Source organism: Sphaerulina musiva (assembly GCF_000320565.1).
Source record: "Sphaerulina musiva SO2202 unplaced genomic scaffold SEPMUscaffold_6, whole genome shotgun sequence".
Lineage (NCBI taxonomy): Eukaryota > Fungi > Ascomycota > Dothideomycetes > Mycosphaerellales > Mycosphaerellaceae > Sphaerulina > Sphaerulina musiva.
The window spans coordinates 1,761,790-1,778,798 of NW_016017388.1; the positions used below are offsets into that span (position 1 = coordinate 1,761,790).

Genomic DNA, 17,009 nt, shown 5'->3' on the forward strand with positions numbered 1-17,009 from the left:
CAGTTGTGAATGAATAGAACAGATGGCACTCCCGGCGCCGGGAATAGATAGTTCTAGCGCTAGTTCGTGCCAAGACCCCGCTTGTTGCCTCTCCCTCTCCAGTCTCTACAGTTCATTCCAACCTCACCACGCACTTCGAACCAATGGAGGGACATACATGCATTAATCCACCGTCAACAACTGCTCAAAGAACCCCGCAAACTCCGCCCCCTTCGGCCTCAAATGCACCTCCAAAATCCAATGTCTCCGATTGCCCTTTGAATCCACCTCATCCATCCTCTGTTGATTTCCCTCCGTAATATAATTCGTCACCTTATCCCTCGGAATCCTCTCATGAGGGAAATCTCCCACAATATGTCCCGCAATCTGCGTCGCGCCCCAATCCCATCCATCCTCGGCCGCAGTCTGCAAAGCAAGATTGTACAGTTCCCCTCCCGTCATACTCGGATTCCGATCATAGAGGCGTTTGATTTTCCACCACATGGGTTCTAACGCATCGCGGAGTTGGAGTTTTTGCTTCGTGGCGTCGATTACTGTTGTTGTCGTTGTTGTATTAGAAGAGGAAGAATTTTCTTCTGGTAGGACATATGTTCGACCAAAATCTGCTTCCCACTCCTCGAACACGGGGCCAAGATCGATGACGAGGATGTCGCCTGGTTGGATGGTGCGCGTGGGAGGATTGTCGTGAAAGGGTGAGAGAGTGTTGGGGCCACTCCGGACGAGACGTTTGTGCCAGTGGGTTCGGACGTGGCATGTGGTTTCTCCTAGTTGGTGGATTTCATCGCTGAGTTGCTTCTCCGTAATACCGGGTCGAATCAAGTCTTTGCTGATGAGGTCGAACAGCTCGATGGCTTTGTTTTCTGCTTCTCGCAGGGATTGGGCTCGAGCTTGCTCAGTGGTGATGGTTTCCGTGGACATTCTGATGTGGTTGGGGTCGAGCTGCGGAGGGCGATCGAGAACTGTCTGTCCACTTCTAATACAGAATACGTATCGCCGGTGATTCTTGTGAATAACAGACTGGCCTGTGAGAAAGAGGATAAAGGTAAGAGAAGTTGGTTAGCTATGTGCCCGAGGAGAAGCTCGCATATATACCCCGCTTCCGGCAAAGATTCAGCGAGGTGACTTGCTTAGTAAGGTAAGTACGCAATGAGATTCCAGATGCTGCATACAGTGAATGCACAGTGATACATCCTTCACTGGAGGACAGCTGTACTAGATCGGCAGTCTAGTGAACTTCGTAACATGCTTATCACCTCGATGGCCTGCTCAAATACCACCCCGTTGGCCGAATTGCCCGGATCGTACAGAGACTGTTCTTTGACGTGTCAGATAGGCCATCCAGCGAGATGCTCATCGCCTTGCGGCCAGACTACGGCCATGATTTCACTCTCTATACGTAAATTCTGTACAAATTTCACTCAAGATCACGCTGTGCATAGAAAATTTCACTTCCGGGGCTCACTGGTTCCTGGTTTCATAGGTATCCACTCCCCCTGCTCATCCCACTTGCCAGCATTGGTATAGTCAGCCGTTCTGCTTCCGGACATGTACGCAAATCGAAAGTACTCTGGCAACACATCTTCGAATATGTCAACACCTCTCTTCCTTTTCACATCTTGTTTCCAATCCTCGTCTTCGCCGAAGCCGGGATTGGCGAGCGTGATTGCCATTCCACTGCCAGGCTCACCACGTCCGGGTCGATGTCGATTCCAAGTCCAAGTGTAGTTTCCAGTATCTTCGAGTCCATCGCCTTCCCAATAGGATAGGTCATCCGGATAACCACGAAAACGCTCAACATCATTTACAAGTACGGAAATGCCATCATATGTAACGTCGAGCTTTTTATCAAAGACCGGCAGTGTTCCAAGACTGAAAGTGATGTTTCGTGCTCCAAGAGCGAGGACACTGACGGCAGGTAACAAGCTACCTTGCGCGGTGCCCCTGAGCAGATCGGTCGGCAGCTCAACGATGGACGCGAATCCCCAGCGAGCAACGCCGTTGATGAAGAGCCCGAGTAAAAGACCTTGATAGATCAAACTGGGTCGATTCTGAAAGCTCGTCCCTGGTAGAAGCAAAAGTGCGAGAATGTAATGATGAATTCTCAAGTTGAGACCAGGTATGGCGAGGAATATCAGTAAGGCCACAACAAATGACGCATAGATGGCTAGATATCGTGGCATTCGTCCTTCAACACGGAAAGCCCAAGCTTGCCCTAAAGCGATGAAGAAGATGGACAGCACAATAATGATGAGAGCGGGCACTGCACCAGGCTGTGCTTTGAGATCGTGGGGTGTCAGTCGCTGGATGGGAATCCTGTCGAACGTATAATTGTTGAGACTTCCCACCCAGGCTGGTCCGAGCCAGAGAACTGTCTTCTCAATTTGTGCTGTTAGTCCCGTCAAGCTCCTCTTGCTCGTGAATCGATACGTGACGTAGGCGCAAAAGCATGCGGGGAGAAAACGTCCAATCGCAATACTAATGAGTCCATAATAAGTAGTATTGGCTGGGGGGTCTGAAACGAGGGCAACATGGAAGAACAGGGCCACGAAAATGGTCCAGAAATGGACTGCCGGATCAGTCGTGAAAAGCGATACAAGGATGGTGAAGATCAAGGTAGGAGCCAGAGCAGACCACCGCATATCTTTGCATTGCGTCTTCGTGCCGGAGAGGAACCCAAAGGTCTGAGGGAAGTAGCTGTCGAAGCCAGCGCTCTGTATACTGTTGCGTATGCCACTGGGAAACTTAGACTGCTCGCCAGTAAGGGTCAGCACGCCGCAGCCACCTTCAATGTCTCGTGTAAACCCCGCGTGAACAGCAGAGGCACAAATGAAGCTGTCGCCGCGATATATGGCGTTCTCCACAATCTCATCCTCAAACCCAGTCTGCTCTTCCTTGGGACCACCAATGACCAGTGGCTTGAACTCCACCTTTTGGTCACCAACAGCATGTCCAAGAGTGATTTGCTTGTGACAGTCTGCTGGACATCGAAAAGCCAGACTGGCGTTCGAGAATGGTCTGCACATGTTCCCATTGAGACCACAAATATTACCATCGCCCCAGTACCTCGCCGCACAACCGAGACGTATCGGCGTTCCATGTCCCGGAATCTGTGCAGCAAATGAGGATTGATACAGAATGGACGAGAGCACGAGCAGCCACGAAGCAATGGCAAGCACTAGTAGCCAGAACCTCCGTATCCTGCTGGGCGCAACCCGATCCAGCAAGGCCAAAGGGGCGCGCTGCACCTTTGGGAAGACTGGCCGTATCTGATATATGCGTGGCGGATCAGGTCCTTTCACCCACGTCACCACCGCTGCCCAGGTGTTCTTCACTGGCTTGGGCAGACGGTCCCCTAATGTGTTCTGCAATGTGTTTCGGGCGCGGGCGGGCGAGGCATCGAAATCGTTGGTGGGCGAGCCTCGCCGCACTGGCGGATCCGGTCCGATGGTATCATTATCGTCGTCCTCGCTGTCAGACGGCGAGTCTTGGTATCGGTCATTGTGGGTGGTGTAGCCGTTGCTGCTCGAGCTGGAGAGCAGAGCTTCGTCGTCTGTGATTGCCATGTGCGCCGCCGATTTGAACCTAATCTCCGCGACGAGACTACCCTGTCCTGAGGGAGACTTGGTCTTTGCTATCGATATCCTGTACAGGTCCACGCCATTGCGAAGGGGGACGGGAGTCCACGTGAATGGACACTATAGGAGGTACCGCGAGCGAGTGAGACGGGCGAAGAGCCCAAGAAGGCCGTGGCGTGGATCGGCCACGACTGCGCCTCCAGTCGCCAACACAGAACGCCGTCCGCCGTCCGCCGTCCGCCGTCCACTCTGACGTATGTACATGCCAAGAATATATGAACCCCCCTTCATGCCCTTCGTGTACGTTCTCCTCACTACTGACCTAAACAACTACAATCACCACACGGCCGCCAAATTGAAACAGCCACCATGTCCGCTCTACCACATCAAACCACAGGAGTCAAAGGCGAGGCACCATCCAACTCCGAGACCGCAGTCGGAGGCAGCGCTGGAGGCAATCTGGTGCCTGCGCCACAGGCCGAGCCCGAGAAGCCTCAAATCGGGTCATCCAAATCCACCCCGGGCAGCGCTGAAGAGGCAGCTGAGAAATTATACGAAGAGAGGATGGAGGAGGAATATGCCAAGCGCGAAGGCGGGGCCTAGTCTCTATACACTTACCTTACCTGCCTACCTTATCTTGCACAAGAAGTGAAGGGAGGGGGACACGGGAAGTCAACGAAGTCAACGAACACTTACTGCTGGACTGAAATGGCCTCTAATTCGGCACTCACTCACTTACACTGTCGAGTCGGAGGGGAGGGGCCTTTGCCTGACTTGAGGGACGATCCAATACGATACGATTAGGTAGAAAGTTCGCCAATCAAACTACGCTATGGCAATTCTTGTAACAAAACTGGAAACTAGCAGAGACATTTTACTCCCAAAAGTGAAGGACCGACTTTGCTTATTGAAGATCGACAGAATTATACAAACAGATTTCGGAATACAATTGAATGTCGTCCTTTTTTCTTTTTTTTTTATAAAAGAAAAACAACTCAACCTCTTAGCCCTAAAGTGCCACCACGATCAATTACCACCTATCTACTCTCCCCAAATCTCGAAATTGAAGGTTTTTTCTTCAAGTCATATGATGATGAAGATGGAAGATGCTCACTCGTGTCGAGCACGACAAGGGCCTCGTCTTGGTGATTACCTAGTGATTGATACTTGAATAAGGTAGGTTTTACGACGAAAAGTGGTTTGAGGTGGAGCTTCCGAAGGGGAGAAGACAAAAGCCCCGAGGCATTGGCACGACCTGTTCACTGCTGGAAAACGCCCAAAGTTATTTCTCGAAAAGAAAAAGAAGAAAAAAAGGAAAGTCCCAAGCGAGAGGAATATAGGTAATTTCTCCACCATTTACATGCTATTTATACAAGTAGTCGACATTTCGCGAGGAATAAGTCTTTCCGACACACGTCTTTTTTTTTCGGAGGACATACAGGACTTGTGTTCATGTTCACTTATGTGCGATAGTCCCCGTTGATAGTGACATACTCATGACTGAAATCACAAGTCCAGAATACGGCCTCGTGAACTTTCCTCTGGGGCTTGTTGAGCTCAGTAGCGACGTCGCCATCCCGATCTTCCAATCGTACCAAAATCTCCAAATCTTCCATTTCCAAAATCTCCTTTGCACGAAACTCGTCCACGTCTTGTGGCTCGCCCCTCACCAATAATTGCAGCTCCTTCGTCCCATCAGTGGGAATGAATGAGACCGAAGTGCATGCAGGTGTGACTTGAGGTATTTTGTCATAGGGAGTTTTCGTTTTCATTCGACCCATCATACCCGACATCAAGTCACGAGTGTTCACTTCCTTGGTGGACATGATTCCGGGTGCATACCCTATAGCGCAGAGGATTCGACCCCAATTGGCGTCTTTGCCGTACAGGGCAGTTTTCACCAGTGCTGAGCGGGCGATGCTGATGGCGGCGCGTTTGGCTGTATTGAGTGATACGTCAGATCGAACGCGGATGGTCACGAATTTGGTGGCGCCTTCACCGTCGCGTACGACGAGTTTGGCCAGATCTTTGAGGAATGAGGAGAGGACCTTTTCCAAGGCGATCATGTCGACGGGTTGTGGTTCTGCGGAAAGGCGTCGGCCGCCTTCGCTGGCAGGGGCACGCTTTGGTGAAGAGTATTGGATAGGTGATGAGCCAACTGGGGCGGCAGCGCCGTTGGCGAAGAAGGCGAGGGTGTCATTTGTGCTGGTATCGCCATCAATGGAAATGCTGTTGAAGGATTGGGAGACTGTCGCTTTGAGGAGTCGATTCATGGATTCCCCATCGATCTTGGCGTCGGTGCAGACGATAGCCAGGAGGGTGGCCATGTTTGGATGGATCATGCCAGCGCCTTTGGTCATGCCCGCAATCGAGTAGGTTGTGTCTGGGTGGGACGGGAGGGTGAACTGTCGGGAGAGAAGCTTGGGGAATGTGTCAGTTGTGCAGATGGCGTTCGCAGCATTCAGCCAATGCTCGTGTGTGCTGCCGATGTTTGATTTGAGCGTCGGAATGGCATTTGTGATCTTTTCGATAGGTAGCTTCTGGCCAATGACCCCCGTGCTCATCACCAGTGTCGATGGCACATTTGAGTCTCCTGTGCTACCGAACGCAGAATCGGTCACTCGAGCCATGTGTTCGGCATCCTCGCGACCTCTGACGCCAGTCACGGCATTGGCACAGCCCGAATTCACCACTACGCCTCGAAATCCTTGAGAGAGCTGAGAGCGCCGAGCGCTTAAAATTTTCTGCGAGACTTGCACGGGAGCTGCCTTGAAGATATTTTGTGTGAAGACTGCGGTGGCTGGACATGGTTCTTCTGATACCACCAGCGCGAGATCGTCGTACTTGGTATTGCTGGCTTTCACTCCCGCGAACGCACTCCCAGCCAGGAATCCCTTGGGATACGTTCCCGAGGTTGGAACGTACTTCTGCTTGGCAGCAGGAATGGACCGGTCTGCAGGCGCAGAGTAAGTGCGCACTTGTACCGCTGCGGCAAGCAGCCTTTTTGCTGCTGTGCCTTTGGGCGCCATGTCTCAATACCGTGGACCACTCGGGGAGTCTTTTGCTTCCCACAGTGACCGCGACACTTGCACACCAGGGACGAGCACGTCTTGTGCACAGTGAATCACAGATGGAAGTGCGATGGATGTTGGTGATGTTGATGTGATTGTGAGAGTGAATGGCCGGCGAAAAGTGAAGCCCAGGGTGAAAAGTGATAGAAAACTAAGCGAGTGATGTGCCCCAGGCACCCGAGAACTCTCCGCCGGGGGAGACGGTCTTTCCCGAACGAGCTTATTAAGGCACACGGCTAGTAGGTACTGCCGTATTGGGACGGTACGGTACAGCATATCACATGTGAGGTACCTTCTAGTGGTAGTGAGGTGAAGTACATATAGAGAGGCTGACTGACCATCACATGCCACTCGCTACACAGGTAATGTTGACGAAGCTCGCTCGCTGCTTCTCTCCTGCACACGCACACGCACACGTCGCGGCTACTCTTCGTTCCTTGTCCACCACCGCGCGCCTGTGCAAGCCCGTGGAGATGGAGACGGTCAATACCACGGATCGCTTGCAGGCGCTCCGTCACTTGATGAGCCAGCACAAGGTAGACCTCTACAGTATGGCCTGTTCGTGTGTGATATGCAGTGATGGCTGACTGACTCTTGCGTAGTCGTACCCTCCCAGGACGCACACTCGTCCGAATACATAGCCCCCACCGATGCACGGCGGGAGTTCATCTCGGGCTTCTCTGGCTCGGCGGGAACAGCTATCGTCGCCCAGGATCGGGCGGCGCTGGCGACCGATGGACGCTATTTCAACCAAGCGAGCCATCAACTCGACTCGAACTGGACCCTCCTCAAGCAAGGATTGCAGGACGTTCCAACCTGGCAGGAGTGGACGCTAGAGCAGGCAGAGGGTGGAAAGACGGTGGGCGTGGATCCTACCACCATTACAGCTCCCGAGGCTCGCAAGCTGGCCGAGAAGATCAAGAAAAAGGGCGGCAAGGGATTGGTCGCCATCGCAGAGAATCTGGTCGACAAGGTCTGGGCTAAGGACAAGCCCGCACGACCCAATGAGCCAGTGCGCGTGCTGGAGATGCAGTATGCCGGCAAGAAGTTCCAGGAAAAGATCGAGGAGCTTCGAAAAGAGCTCGACAAGAAAAAGGCTGCTGGTTTCGTGGTCAGCATGCTCGACGAGATTGCCTGGCTTTTCAACCTTCGCGGAAGCGACATTCCCTACAATCCAGTTTTCTTCTCGTACGCCGTCGTCACACCGACAACAACGACGTTGTACGTGGACGAGACAAAGCTACCGGACAACGCAAAGGCCCATCTTGCTGGCATCCATATCCGACCATACGACGATATCTTTTCTGATATTGCCACGCTTGCAGCAGAGACGCCAACGACAGATGGCGAAGGCAAAGCAGATGCGATGGCGAAGAAGAAGAAGAAGTATCTCATATCTACGCAAGCATCGTGGGCTCTACAGCGCTCCCTTGGGGGCGAAGAGAATGTGGATGAGGTTCGGTCACCGATAGGTGATGCCAAAGCCATTAAAAACACGGTCGAGCTCGAGGGCATGCGTCAATGCCATATTCGTGATGGTGCGGCTCTCATCGAATACTTTGCCTGGCTCGAACATCAGCTTGTAGTCGAAAAGGTGGAGGTCGACGAGGTCGCAGGCGCAGATAAGCTAGAAGCAATTCGCAGCAAGCATGACAAGTTTGCAGGCCTGTCTTTTGATACCATCTCCTCCACGGGTCCCAACGCTGCCGTTATCCACTACAAGCCGGAGCCTGGCAGCTGCTCGGTCATTGATCCCAATCAGGTCTATCTCTGCGACTCTGGTGCGCAGTACTACGACGGTACTACAGACACAACACGAACATTACACTTCGGCACGCCAGACGCAAAGGAGATTGAGGCATATACGCTAGTTCTGAAGGGCAACATTGGCCTCGAGCTCGCCGTCTTTCCCAAGGGCACATCCGGGCTTGCATTGGACACGCTAGCACGTCAGTACCTGTGGCAGAACGGGTTAGAGTACCGACATGGGACTGGGCACGGCGTCGGCAGCTTTCTGAATGTGCACGAGGGACCGATTGGCATTGGCACGCGCCCACAGTACTCCGAAGTGCCGCTGTCCGTGGGCAATGTCATTTCCGACGAACCTGGATATTACGAGGATGAAAGCTTCGGCGTCAGGATAGAGAATGTAATCATGGTGAAAGAAGTCAAGACGAAGTACAACTTTGGCGACAAGGCGTACTTTGGCTTCGAGCATGTCACAATGGTTCCGCATTGTCGCAGACTGACGGATATCTCGATGCTGACGAAGATTGAGCTCGATTACATCAACGCCTACCACAAGGAAGTGTGGGAGAAGACGAGCCCGTTCTTCAAAAACGATGAACGGACGCTCAAGTGGCTAGAGAGGGAGTGCCAGCCATATGAGCAGTAAGCCAAGCTTGGCCTTCATGTATCGGAGAGGGATTTCTGACCAGACGAGTGGCCACCGGTGGGGTGCACGATACTGTCGAGGCTGTACTGGTCAATAATGTATGCTCGAGAAGACAGTCGCCCAATAGATACATGTAACTTATTACCTACCGTTCTCCGATAGCCAAGACCCTAGGACCACCACCAGATAGATGCCGAGGCTGAACTGGAACCTTGCTTTCATCTGCTCCGACTTTCCCACAAGGTATGCTTTCTTCTCATACTCCTACGATGCAGCTACACAAGCGACTTAGTATAAGCCATTCTGTTTCCTGCAAGGGTTTAGTATCTTCTACGACCCTCTTATGATCATCATTTAGGCTCACAGAAACTACTTGGCGCCTCACCTTGCAGCAGCAGCATCATCATCATCATCAGCCTCCACCTCTCTACACCCACACATCTATATAGATCATGACCCACGACGTCGACACCACCTCTCCCTTCCTCCGCATCCCATGGACAGCCCGTCTCCTCTCCCAACCAAACATTCTCACCGCAATCCCCCAATCTCGAACACCCAAAGCGTCCACCGAAGACAGCCTCTTCGCCGAAATCCTCAAAACCTCTCGAACTCTCCGTAGCTGCATTCTTTTCTATCGCAATTCTGACCACGTGGGAGTGGAAGAAGTTACGGCATTGTATTTTGTTGGAAATGGCATGAATGGCCATTCGGGAATTATCCATGGAGGTATCACGGCGACGTTGATTGATGAGAGTATGGGAATGTTGCAGACTGTGAATTTGGAACGGGAGCGGGAGGGTGGAAATTTTGGGGAAGAAGAAGGAGGGCTGGGGAGTTTTACGGCGTATTTGAATGTGCAGTATAAGAGACCTGTGAGCACGCCTGGTGCTATTGCGGTTGTGGTGAAGAGGGTTAGGAAGGAGGGGAGGAAGGAGTGGTTGAGCGCGGAGTTGAAGCAGTGGAGTGGTAGTGATCGTTCTCGTGGGGATGGAGATGAAGAGGGGGAGCTTGTGGTTTGTGCTACCGGGGAGGCGTTGTTCGTGACTCCGAGGGCTGTGGGCAGTAAGCTGTGAGAGATGGACTATTGTAAGAGATGGGCATTCTATCAGAGCCAGGACGATGGAGACATCAGATCATGGTTGCAGGAGAGCAGAGAGCCGCAGGACGATCATGGTCATATGTGCAGCTGAGAGATGAGGACATGAAAATGTTCAAGACAACACTACGAACATTGCAATTGAGGACACGTCCTAGCCACAAGCCGAATGTGGTCACGAAGCTCGCGGCAGCATTGAAGGTACATTCCGACACCTACATCCTCGGAGGCGGCCTTGATCTTTATACCGATCCTGGCATTTTGTCGCCTGCTCAGGCAATACGGTCGACCTGAGCTGGGAGGACTCCTTTTCCGACCAATTGACGAGCCGGGAAGCCTCCAAATACCAGCGAGTCAAGATCCGATCGAACATTGCAAAGAGGACATTGGGCCAGAAAAAGTGAAATGCACAAAGCGTCAGTTGCGCTGTCCTCGTAGCGATTTAAATGCTGGAGGACTGATTATTCGCAGCTCCTTATGGAGAAGTTGCGCTGGACCGAGCAAACGAGTCCATGTGTGCTCCCTGAAGCAGTGGTAGGTACTTCTCAGGGTGAATACACTGTCCTTCCTTGTCCTTTATGGGAGCAGTACACATGCTACCACTCGGATACCTGTATGCGGAGAAGCTACAATGGGTAAGGTACGGAGGAGGTAGTGTTACTTTTGTACCTAGGTAAACAACAATGTGCCGTTCAATGTCGCCATCGCCAATACCACAATAGGTACGCGGCAGCAGAATGACCTGTTATTCGCAAGCCTTTCCTGATCAAAATAAAACGCTGAAGCGAGCAGTCGAGAATCACAATCCCGTGTCTTTACCTCCTCCTCCTCCTACCACCCACGCGCCAAAAGATAAAAAAACTCCCCACATTTGCCATGTAGAGGATTTCTACAAGGCTGGAGATAGAGCTTTCCCCTTTTTAGCAGCCGGACCCGACCCGTCTCACACATGGTAAACTTTCCAAGACTCCGGGCTTCGTCACCCTTATCTCTATGCACATTACCTATCACACTAAGGTACACTCATTCATGTAGCTAAGGTCAGGTCAGGTATGGTAATGGGGTACATTGTACAGGGTGATAAGTAGGTACCTACATGTAGTTTTTACTACATCTCGTCGTTGTCGGCTCATCTCATCCTCCGCTTTGATATTGTTGGATATTGTATATGTATACCTGACTTGATTTTTTTTGTGTGTCTGAGGGGTCGGTATAGGGACGGGATATACCTGACTTGACTGTCTTGCACTTTTTTCTACGCTGCTTCGTCTTGCCTTTTTTTACCCTTGCGCCTTGTTGTAGGGTGAAGGAGGGAGGAGAAGAAGAAAAGGAAGAGGAAGAGGAAGAGGAAGAGGAAGAGGAAGAAGAAGGGAGGATATAGATACGTATACTGAAATATCGCCCAACGACTCGACAAGAAACCGGAACAAAAGAAGAAGAAGAAGAAGAAAAAGAAGGAATTTACCACATCACTCCATTTCGTCCTCTGGACCACCACCACCACCATGGACATCGAAGCAAACACCCCCACCCCGACCCCCTCCAAGCCCACAGCGCCAACAACAAAACCCTCCACCTCCACCACCTCCCTCCAACCCACTTCCTCCTCCCCAGCCCTCGAAACCGGCATCATCACACCCCTCCTCACGCGAAAATTCGATCTCAAATCCATGCTAGCCCTCTCCTTCTCCGTCCTCGGAACCTGGGGAACTCTCGCCGTAGGCCTCTCCTCAGGTCTAAGCAACGGCGGACCAATTTCGATTCTGTGGGGGTTCGTATTAGTTTTTCTCTGCAATGTGTGTATTGCGTTGTCGTTGGGGGAAATGTGTAGTGCGATGCCGACGGCGTTGGGACAGGCTTATTATGTGCATCGGTTGTTGGAGAGTGGGGATGGTAGTGGGGGAGGTGGGGGAAGAGGAGGGGGAAGGTTTGCGAGTTATATGTGTGCGTGGATTAATACATTTGGATGGTGGACGTTGACGGCGAGTCAAGTGGCGTTTATGACAGAATTTATGTTGGGGATTAAAGTCATGTTTAGCGCAGAATGGACCGGAGCGGGAAAAGGGTGGGTACAATTTGTGTTGTATTTGGGCATTACAGGGTTGTTTACCGTGGTGAATATTATTTCGTGTCGGAGAGATGAGATATTGCCGATTTTTAACGATATTGTGGGAGCGTGGTTTTTGGCTTTGTTCGTGATTATTTCGTTGGCGTTGTTGATTTCCGTGGGCACGAGAGACGGGATGCAATTTCAAGAGGCTTCGTTTGTGTTTGGACAGTGGTTGAATGAGACGGGTTGGGGGGATGGTGTGGTGTGGTTTACGGGACTGTTGCAAGGTGCATACGGCTTGACTGCGTTCGACGCCGTGATTCATCTGGTCGAGGAGATTCCGCAACCACGCAAGAACGCGCCCAAGGTGATTTGGCTCGCCGTCTTAATCGGAGCTGCTACGGGATGGGTCTTTATGGTGGTCTGCCTCTTCAGCATTCAAGATCTGGCTACCGTGATCGATGGACCGACCGGCCTTCCCTTTACCGACCTCATCCAACAAACCGTCGGACTACAAGGTGGATGTGTCCTCCTCGTGCTCTTCGTCGTCAACGGTCTCGGGCAAGGCGTCAGTATCGCCACCACAGGCAGCAGATTAACATATGGCTTCGCCCGAGACGCCGGAATTCCCTTTAGTGCATACTTCTCTCACGTGGACCACTACTGGAAAGTCCCAGCGAGATCCCTCTGGCTCCAAGGTCTTCTAGTCGGCTTGATCGGCATCCTCTACTTATTCGCCAGTACCGTGCTCGAAGCCATTCTGAGCGTCGCCACCATCGCTCTAACAATTTCCTACGGCATGCCCATCCTCGCGCTCCTCTTAGCAGGCCGTGAAAAGCTTCCACCGGGAGGCACATTTCATCTGGGCAAATGGGGACCGTTCATCAATTGGGTGTCAGTGATATACTGCAGCATCACCACTGTCTTCTTCTTCTTCCCCTCCGAACCAAATCCTCCCGCGGCGGATATGAATTATGCTATTGCAGTGTTTGGCATCATGTTGGTTATCGCTCTCGGCTTTTGGTTCATAGCTGGACGAAAGACCTATCTGATGACGGACGATGCAGCCATGCGGATTGAAATGGCGAGACGGCTAGAAGGGGAGGAGGACTTGTCCGATGCTGTAGTCATTACGACTTCCAAGACTAGTTGAAATTCCATCAATAAATTCATTCCAATCTACTTACTATCTTTTTACGCCAAAGGTAACCAATCTCCCCAACCCAACAACTCTTCATCGTCATCATCCTCCACCTCCTCCCCCCTCCTCTCCATACAGGTACAGGTACCCCAATTAAGAAAAGAAAGGAAAAAGAAAAAACGACCACTTCCAATAACCGCGAATTCCGCCTTCAAAAGAAAATCTGCTCCTCCTCCTCCTCCTCCTCCTCTTCCATTATAATCATCATCAACTCCCCAATTCGATTCGATTCGATTCAACGCAATGCAACGCAACACAGCAGGAGCGAGAAAGCACTTCCGGCGTAGGTGTGGAAGAAGAAGAAGAAGAAGAAGAAGAAAGAAAAAAAGAAAAAAAGAATAATAATTAAAAAGTTCATTTCATCGTAAAAAGTACCTAGATAAGGTAGGTACCTATGTAGGATGTAGGACGGAAGCAGCGGGGGTGAGGGATTGAAGTTGCGATAGGTAGGTACCTTAGGTAGGTAGGTAGGTACCAGGTATCAAGAGAAAGACGATACAGGCTCACTCAAACAAGGAGTAGGCCAATTCTCTTGTATCATGTAATTCGTCATCATCATTACTTTCATTCTTCCCTGTTTGAAAAAAGAATTGAACAAGTCAGCCACCAAAAGTCCTACTCTGTGGAATCAAGATTCATGCTACCCGCCTGCGCTTATTTGATGTCTTCTGCTGTTCAGACACCTCTTCACCCTCCGTATCCGCTCCTTTCCCATTACCCTCGGGTGCCGCAGGGCTAGGAGCTTCGCTACTTTGCACACTCTCCACCGTGCCCACTCCCTGCGGCGTAAGATGATTTTGACCTGTGTTGTCGACCGTTTTGCGAATCTCGGCTTCTTTGACAGCGCCAGCAGCAGCTTTGAACATGTCAGCTCCAGTATCTCCTACTTCGCCGAAATAGTCATCGTTCCAGTCCGGATTGGTCTGTTCTGCAGCAGCTTGAAAGTCAAAGTTGTTATCGAAATCGTTGAAATCACTATCATTGACTGCACCCTGCAGCAATTCATCCATAATATAGTCGGGTATGTTGTTATTGGTGTCGTCTCCGCTGAAGGTGGCGCCAGGTGAGAACTGTCCGATGCGATCCTGAATGTTCTGGATGGATTCGTTGTTCGATGCTTGCATGGCAGTCAAGGCTTCGATCTGCTCCCTGTTCTGTTTGATGTGATCCATATGATGTTGCATGTTGGGTGCATTGGGCGAGATGAGTGCGTTGTTCTCATTTGGTGCCCCGCCACCGTGCTGGTTAATCATGGCGAGCATGTTGCTTCTCTGCTGCGGCGTGAGGCCACCAGCGGCGTTTGAGTAGTCGCCCAGGGCAGAGATATCGAATGCAGGCGTATTTTCGCTGGAAGCACTCGTAGCATTGGCATTATTGATGTAACTCATGACCTGGTTATTGTCAGGCACTGAGTGAAGATAGTTTGGTGTGTCGGCATCGTCCTTGACGATTGGACTGGCCGTCGATACTCCTCGACCAGGGATCGCGCTTTCGGCCTGCAGGGTGCTTACACTGTCGCGCTTCTGAGGTGAATTGCTTTCTGGTGGGCTAGCAGACGGTCTGGCAGAGCTGGGTGTTGCAGCATCATTATTCAGCACATTCGGAGCCCCCAGGAGTAATTGCGGTCGCTTATTATAGCGCTGCAGCTGCTGGTTGTTCGCATCAGTCATTCCATCGGTGAACTCCTCAACAACACTACCTTGCTGTTGTTGCTGCCCATTCTGTGTCTGGTTGCCAAACATGTTGACCGCATTCTGCCCACCAGAACCTTCAAGACTCCTGTTGTAGAAGGTGGCGAGAAAGGTCAGGATCGCATTGATGGAGTTTTCATGCCGGTCATGCAGCTGCTGGAACGCTGTAGCTTGCCGGTAAAAGTGCTCGTTTTGCTCCTTCAGCTGGCTAATCATTCGTGAGATCATGCTTTGCTGCTGCTGAAGCTTCTTGAGCTCTGTTCGAACGGCCGCCATCTCTGTTCGAGGCATCTGTGCGAGGCCGTTAGCGCCCAGGTTGCCTAGCTCACCCAAAGGCCTTCCATCAGGTCCTGGCGAGTATTGCCGCTCATCATCACTGTCGCCGTCGCCTTTGAGTGTGCCATCGCGTTTCCGCTTGGCATTAGACTTGCCTGTGGGCTTTTGAATGAGCCACAGCAAGTCGGGGCGGTTGCGACGAAAATATGGATGCGAGTACATGCTGGGCGGCTTCTGACCCTTGCGTGCTGATTCGGACTGACGTAGCGAACCATCTGCGATGTCGACTCTCTTGTGAAAACCGTACATGTTGAGCTGGCGCACGAAAGAAGCGTAATTGTTGTGCTTGAACAGTTCGGGAATGAGGGTTCGAGCGAATTCGTCCTCGTCGAGTACTATGAATGATCTGCCGTCCTCAGACCACTTGATCTTATCGGCGTTGTCCTCCTTGTTTAGAAAGCTTTATCACATGTTAGCGTGTGCTTGATCGCAGTGTAGGAAAGATGGTGCGAGACTCACCTGCTCAGCTTCATCACAAACGGCGGTATCTGCTTTCTCTTTCCCGAAGCTTCCCTTTTAGCTAAAGCAACTTTGGCCTCCAGCTCCGTCTCGCTCTCCTCTTGGCCATTGCCCGTCATGTTGTTGTACCCAGTGCCATTCCAGCCCTCTTGATGGGCGCCGCTGATCTGATTTCCACCGCCTGCCGTCGCCAGCTGATTCTTCGCGCGCCTTACCAGATCGGTGGACGGCGCAGACGCGGTCAGTGTCTGTGGCTGGGCGCTGTCGAAGGTTGCCGCAAACTGATTGTTCTCGTCGAGTGCTGGAGGAGCGAAAGAGGAGTCGGCAAAGCTGGTGGAGAAGTCAAAGTTGGCATTGTTGAAGTCGGCAGTGTTCTCGGGCACGGGCTGCTGGTAGTAGGAGTTCTGTGGGGTCATGGACTGCTGCTGTGCCAACGGCGAGGTGCCTGGCGCTTGGCGTTTGCGCGATCCCACAGACTGCTGCATGGTGGCCCGTGATGATCTGTTTCTTCTTTTTCTCGTGACTCTTTTCTCTCCCTGTCTCTTTCTTTCTTTCTCTCTCTCTTATCTCTCCCTCTCTCTCCAATGGCTCGAGCGTGGTAGAAGATGTGGTTGAGTCGGTGTCGGTGAATGAGGCCTGTGAGTGTGCCGTAGGTGCAGGCAGCAGAAGAGAGCGGAAGAAGTAGAGTCTACAGGGTGCGAGACGCGGAGAATTGTCTTGTATATAGGCGGATGTCTTATTTGGCCTGCCTGGCGAGGAAACGACCAGCGCAGTCCTACACTTTTCGCATTGTTGGACGCACAAAGGTCGAATGAAGGCCTGGGTCAAACAGTTGGAGCGAGTGTCTAGCGTGTTCGACCGAGAGTCCTTCTTCTCCTTTCTCTTCCCGTTCCAAACAGTGAGGGTAAGCGCAGGTGCCCTCGTCTTCTGCAGGCCTGCAGCTTGTTCCGGGCCTCGAGTCCGCTGGTTGCACAGCCTCCTGGTCGGCGCAGGTAGTCCGCTTGTGATATCGGCTCGTGTGGCGTATTCGCTCAAGGCGTGTATTGGTGGACAGTCGGTCGTGATTTGTGTGTTTTGGAGGGGATGGTCAAGAATACTCTCTCGCCGGTTCCCAGAGACGTCAGAAGCCGAA

At 51.9% G+C, this 17,009-nt stretch overlaps 8 protein-coding genes across 8 annotated transcripts; 4 read left to right on the top strand and 4 right to left on the bottom strand.

The window, feature by feature from the left end:
- Positions 1-162: 162 nt before the first annotated feature.
- On the bottom strand, positions 163-918 carry SEPMUDRAFT_142424 (uncharacterized protein; the record flags this gene model as incomplete). The annotated part of the gene is made up of 1 exon (XM_016902999.1): positions 163-918. One exon carries the CDS (start codon positions 916-918, stop codon positions 163-165), a length of 756 nt encoding a protein of 251 aa, XP_016760392.1.
- On the bottom strand, positions 297-3,657 carry SEPMUDRAFT_149974 (uncharacterized protein). Its single transcript, XM_016905885.1, has one exon. The coding sequence runs from the start codon at positions 3,561-3,563 to the stop codon at positions 1,446-1,448; it is 2,118 nt and encodes a 705-aa protein (XP_016760393.1). The 5' UTR covers positions 3,564-3,657; the 3' UTR covers positions 297-1,445.
- A 248-nt stretch (positions 3,658-3,905) lies between these two features.
- SEPMUDRAFT_149975 (uncharacterized protein) lies at positions 3,906-4,575 on the top strand. Its single transcript, XM_016905886.1, has one exon. It carries the CDS (start codon positions 3,945-3,947, stop codon positions 4,176-4,178), a length of 234 nt encoding a protein of 77 aa, XP_016760394.1. The 5' UTR covers positions 3,906-3,944; the 3' UTR covers positions 4,179-4,575.
- A 330-nt stretch (positions 4,576-4,905) lies between these two features.
- SEPMUDRAFT_149976 (arginine biosynthesis bifunctional protein argJ) lies at positions 4,906-6,758 on the bottom strand. Its single transcript, XM_016905887.1, has one exon. It carries the CDS (start codon positions 6,602-6,604, stop codon positions 5,036-5,038), a length of 1,569 nt encoding a protein of 522 aa, XP_016760395.1. The 5' UTR covers positions 6,605-6,758; the 3' UTR covers positions 4,906-5,035.
- A 361-nt stretch (positions 6,759-7,119) lies between these two features.
- Positions 7,120-9,041, top strand: SEPMUDRAFT_46181 (Creatinase/aminopeptidase; the record flags this gene model as incomplete). The annotated part of the gene is made up of 2 exons (XM_016908987.1): positions 7,120-7,195; positions 7,249-9,041. 2 exons carry the CDS (start codon positions 7,120-7,122, stop codon positions 9,039-9,041), a joined length of 1,869 nt encoding a protein of 622 aa, XP_016760396.1.
- Positions 9,042-9,461: 420 nt separating this feature from the next.
- SEPMUDRAFT_149978 (uncharacterized protein) lies at positions 9,462-10,896 on the top strand. The gene has a single exon (XM_016905888.1). It carries the CDS (start codon positions 9,494-9,496, stop codon positions 10,115-10,117), a length of 624 nt encoding a protein of 207 aa, XP_016760397.1. The 5' UTR covers positions 9,462-9,493; the 3' UTR covers positions 10,118-10,896.
- A 437-nt stretch (positions 10,897-11,333) lies between these two features.
- Positions 11,334-13,362, top strand: SEPMUDRAFT_149979 (amino acid permease family protein). The gene has a single exon (XM_016905889.1). It carries the CDS (start codon positions 11,646-11,648, stop codon positions 13,341-13,343), a length of 1,698 nt encoding a protein of 565 aa, XP_016760398.1. The 5' UTR covers positions 11,334-11,645; the 3' UTR covers positions 13,344-13,362.
- A 370-nt stretch (positions 13,363-13,732) lies between these two features.
- Positions 13,733-16,947, bottom strand: SEPMUDRAFT_126550 (uncharacterized protein). Its single transcript, XM_016902084.1, has 3 exons — positions 15,878-16,947; positions 14,040-15,818; positions 13,733-13,965 (listed from the first exon to the last, which is right to left on the bottom strand). The coding sequence occupies exons 1-3, from the start codon at positions 16,360-16,362 to the stop codon at positions 13,956-13,958; spliced, it is 2,274 nt and encodes a 757-aa protein (XP_016760399.1). The 5' UTR covers positions 16,363-16,947; the 3' UTR covers positions 13,733-13,955.
- Positions 16,948-17,009: the final 62 nt, after the last annotated feature.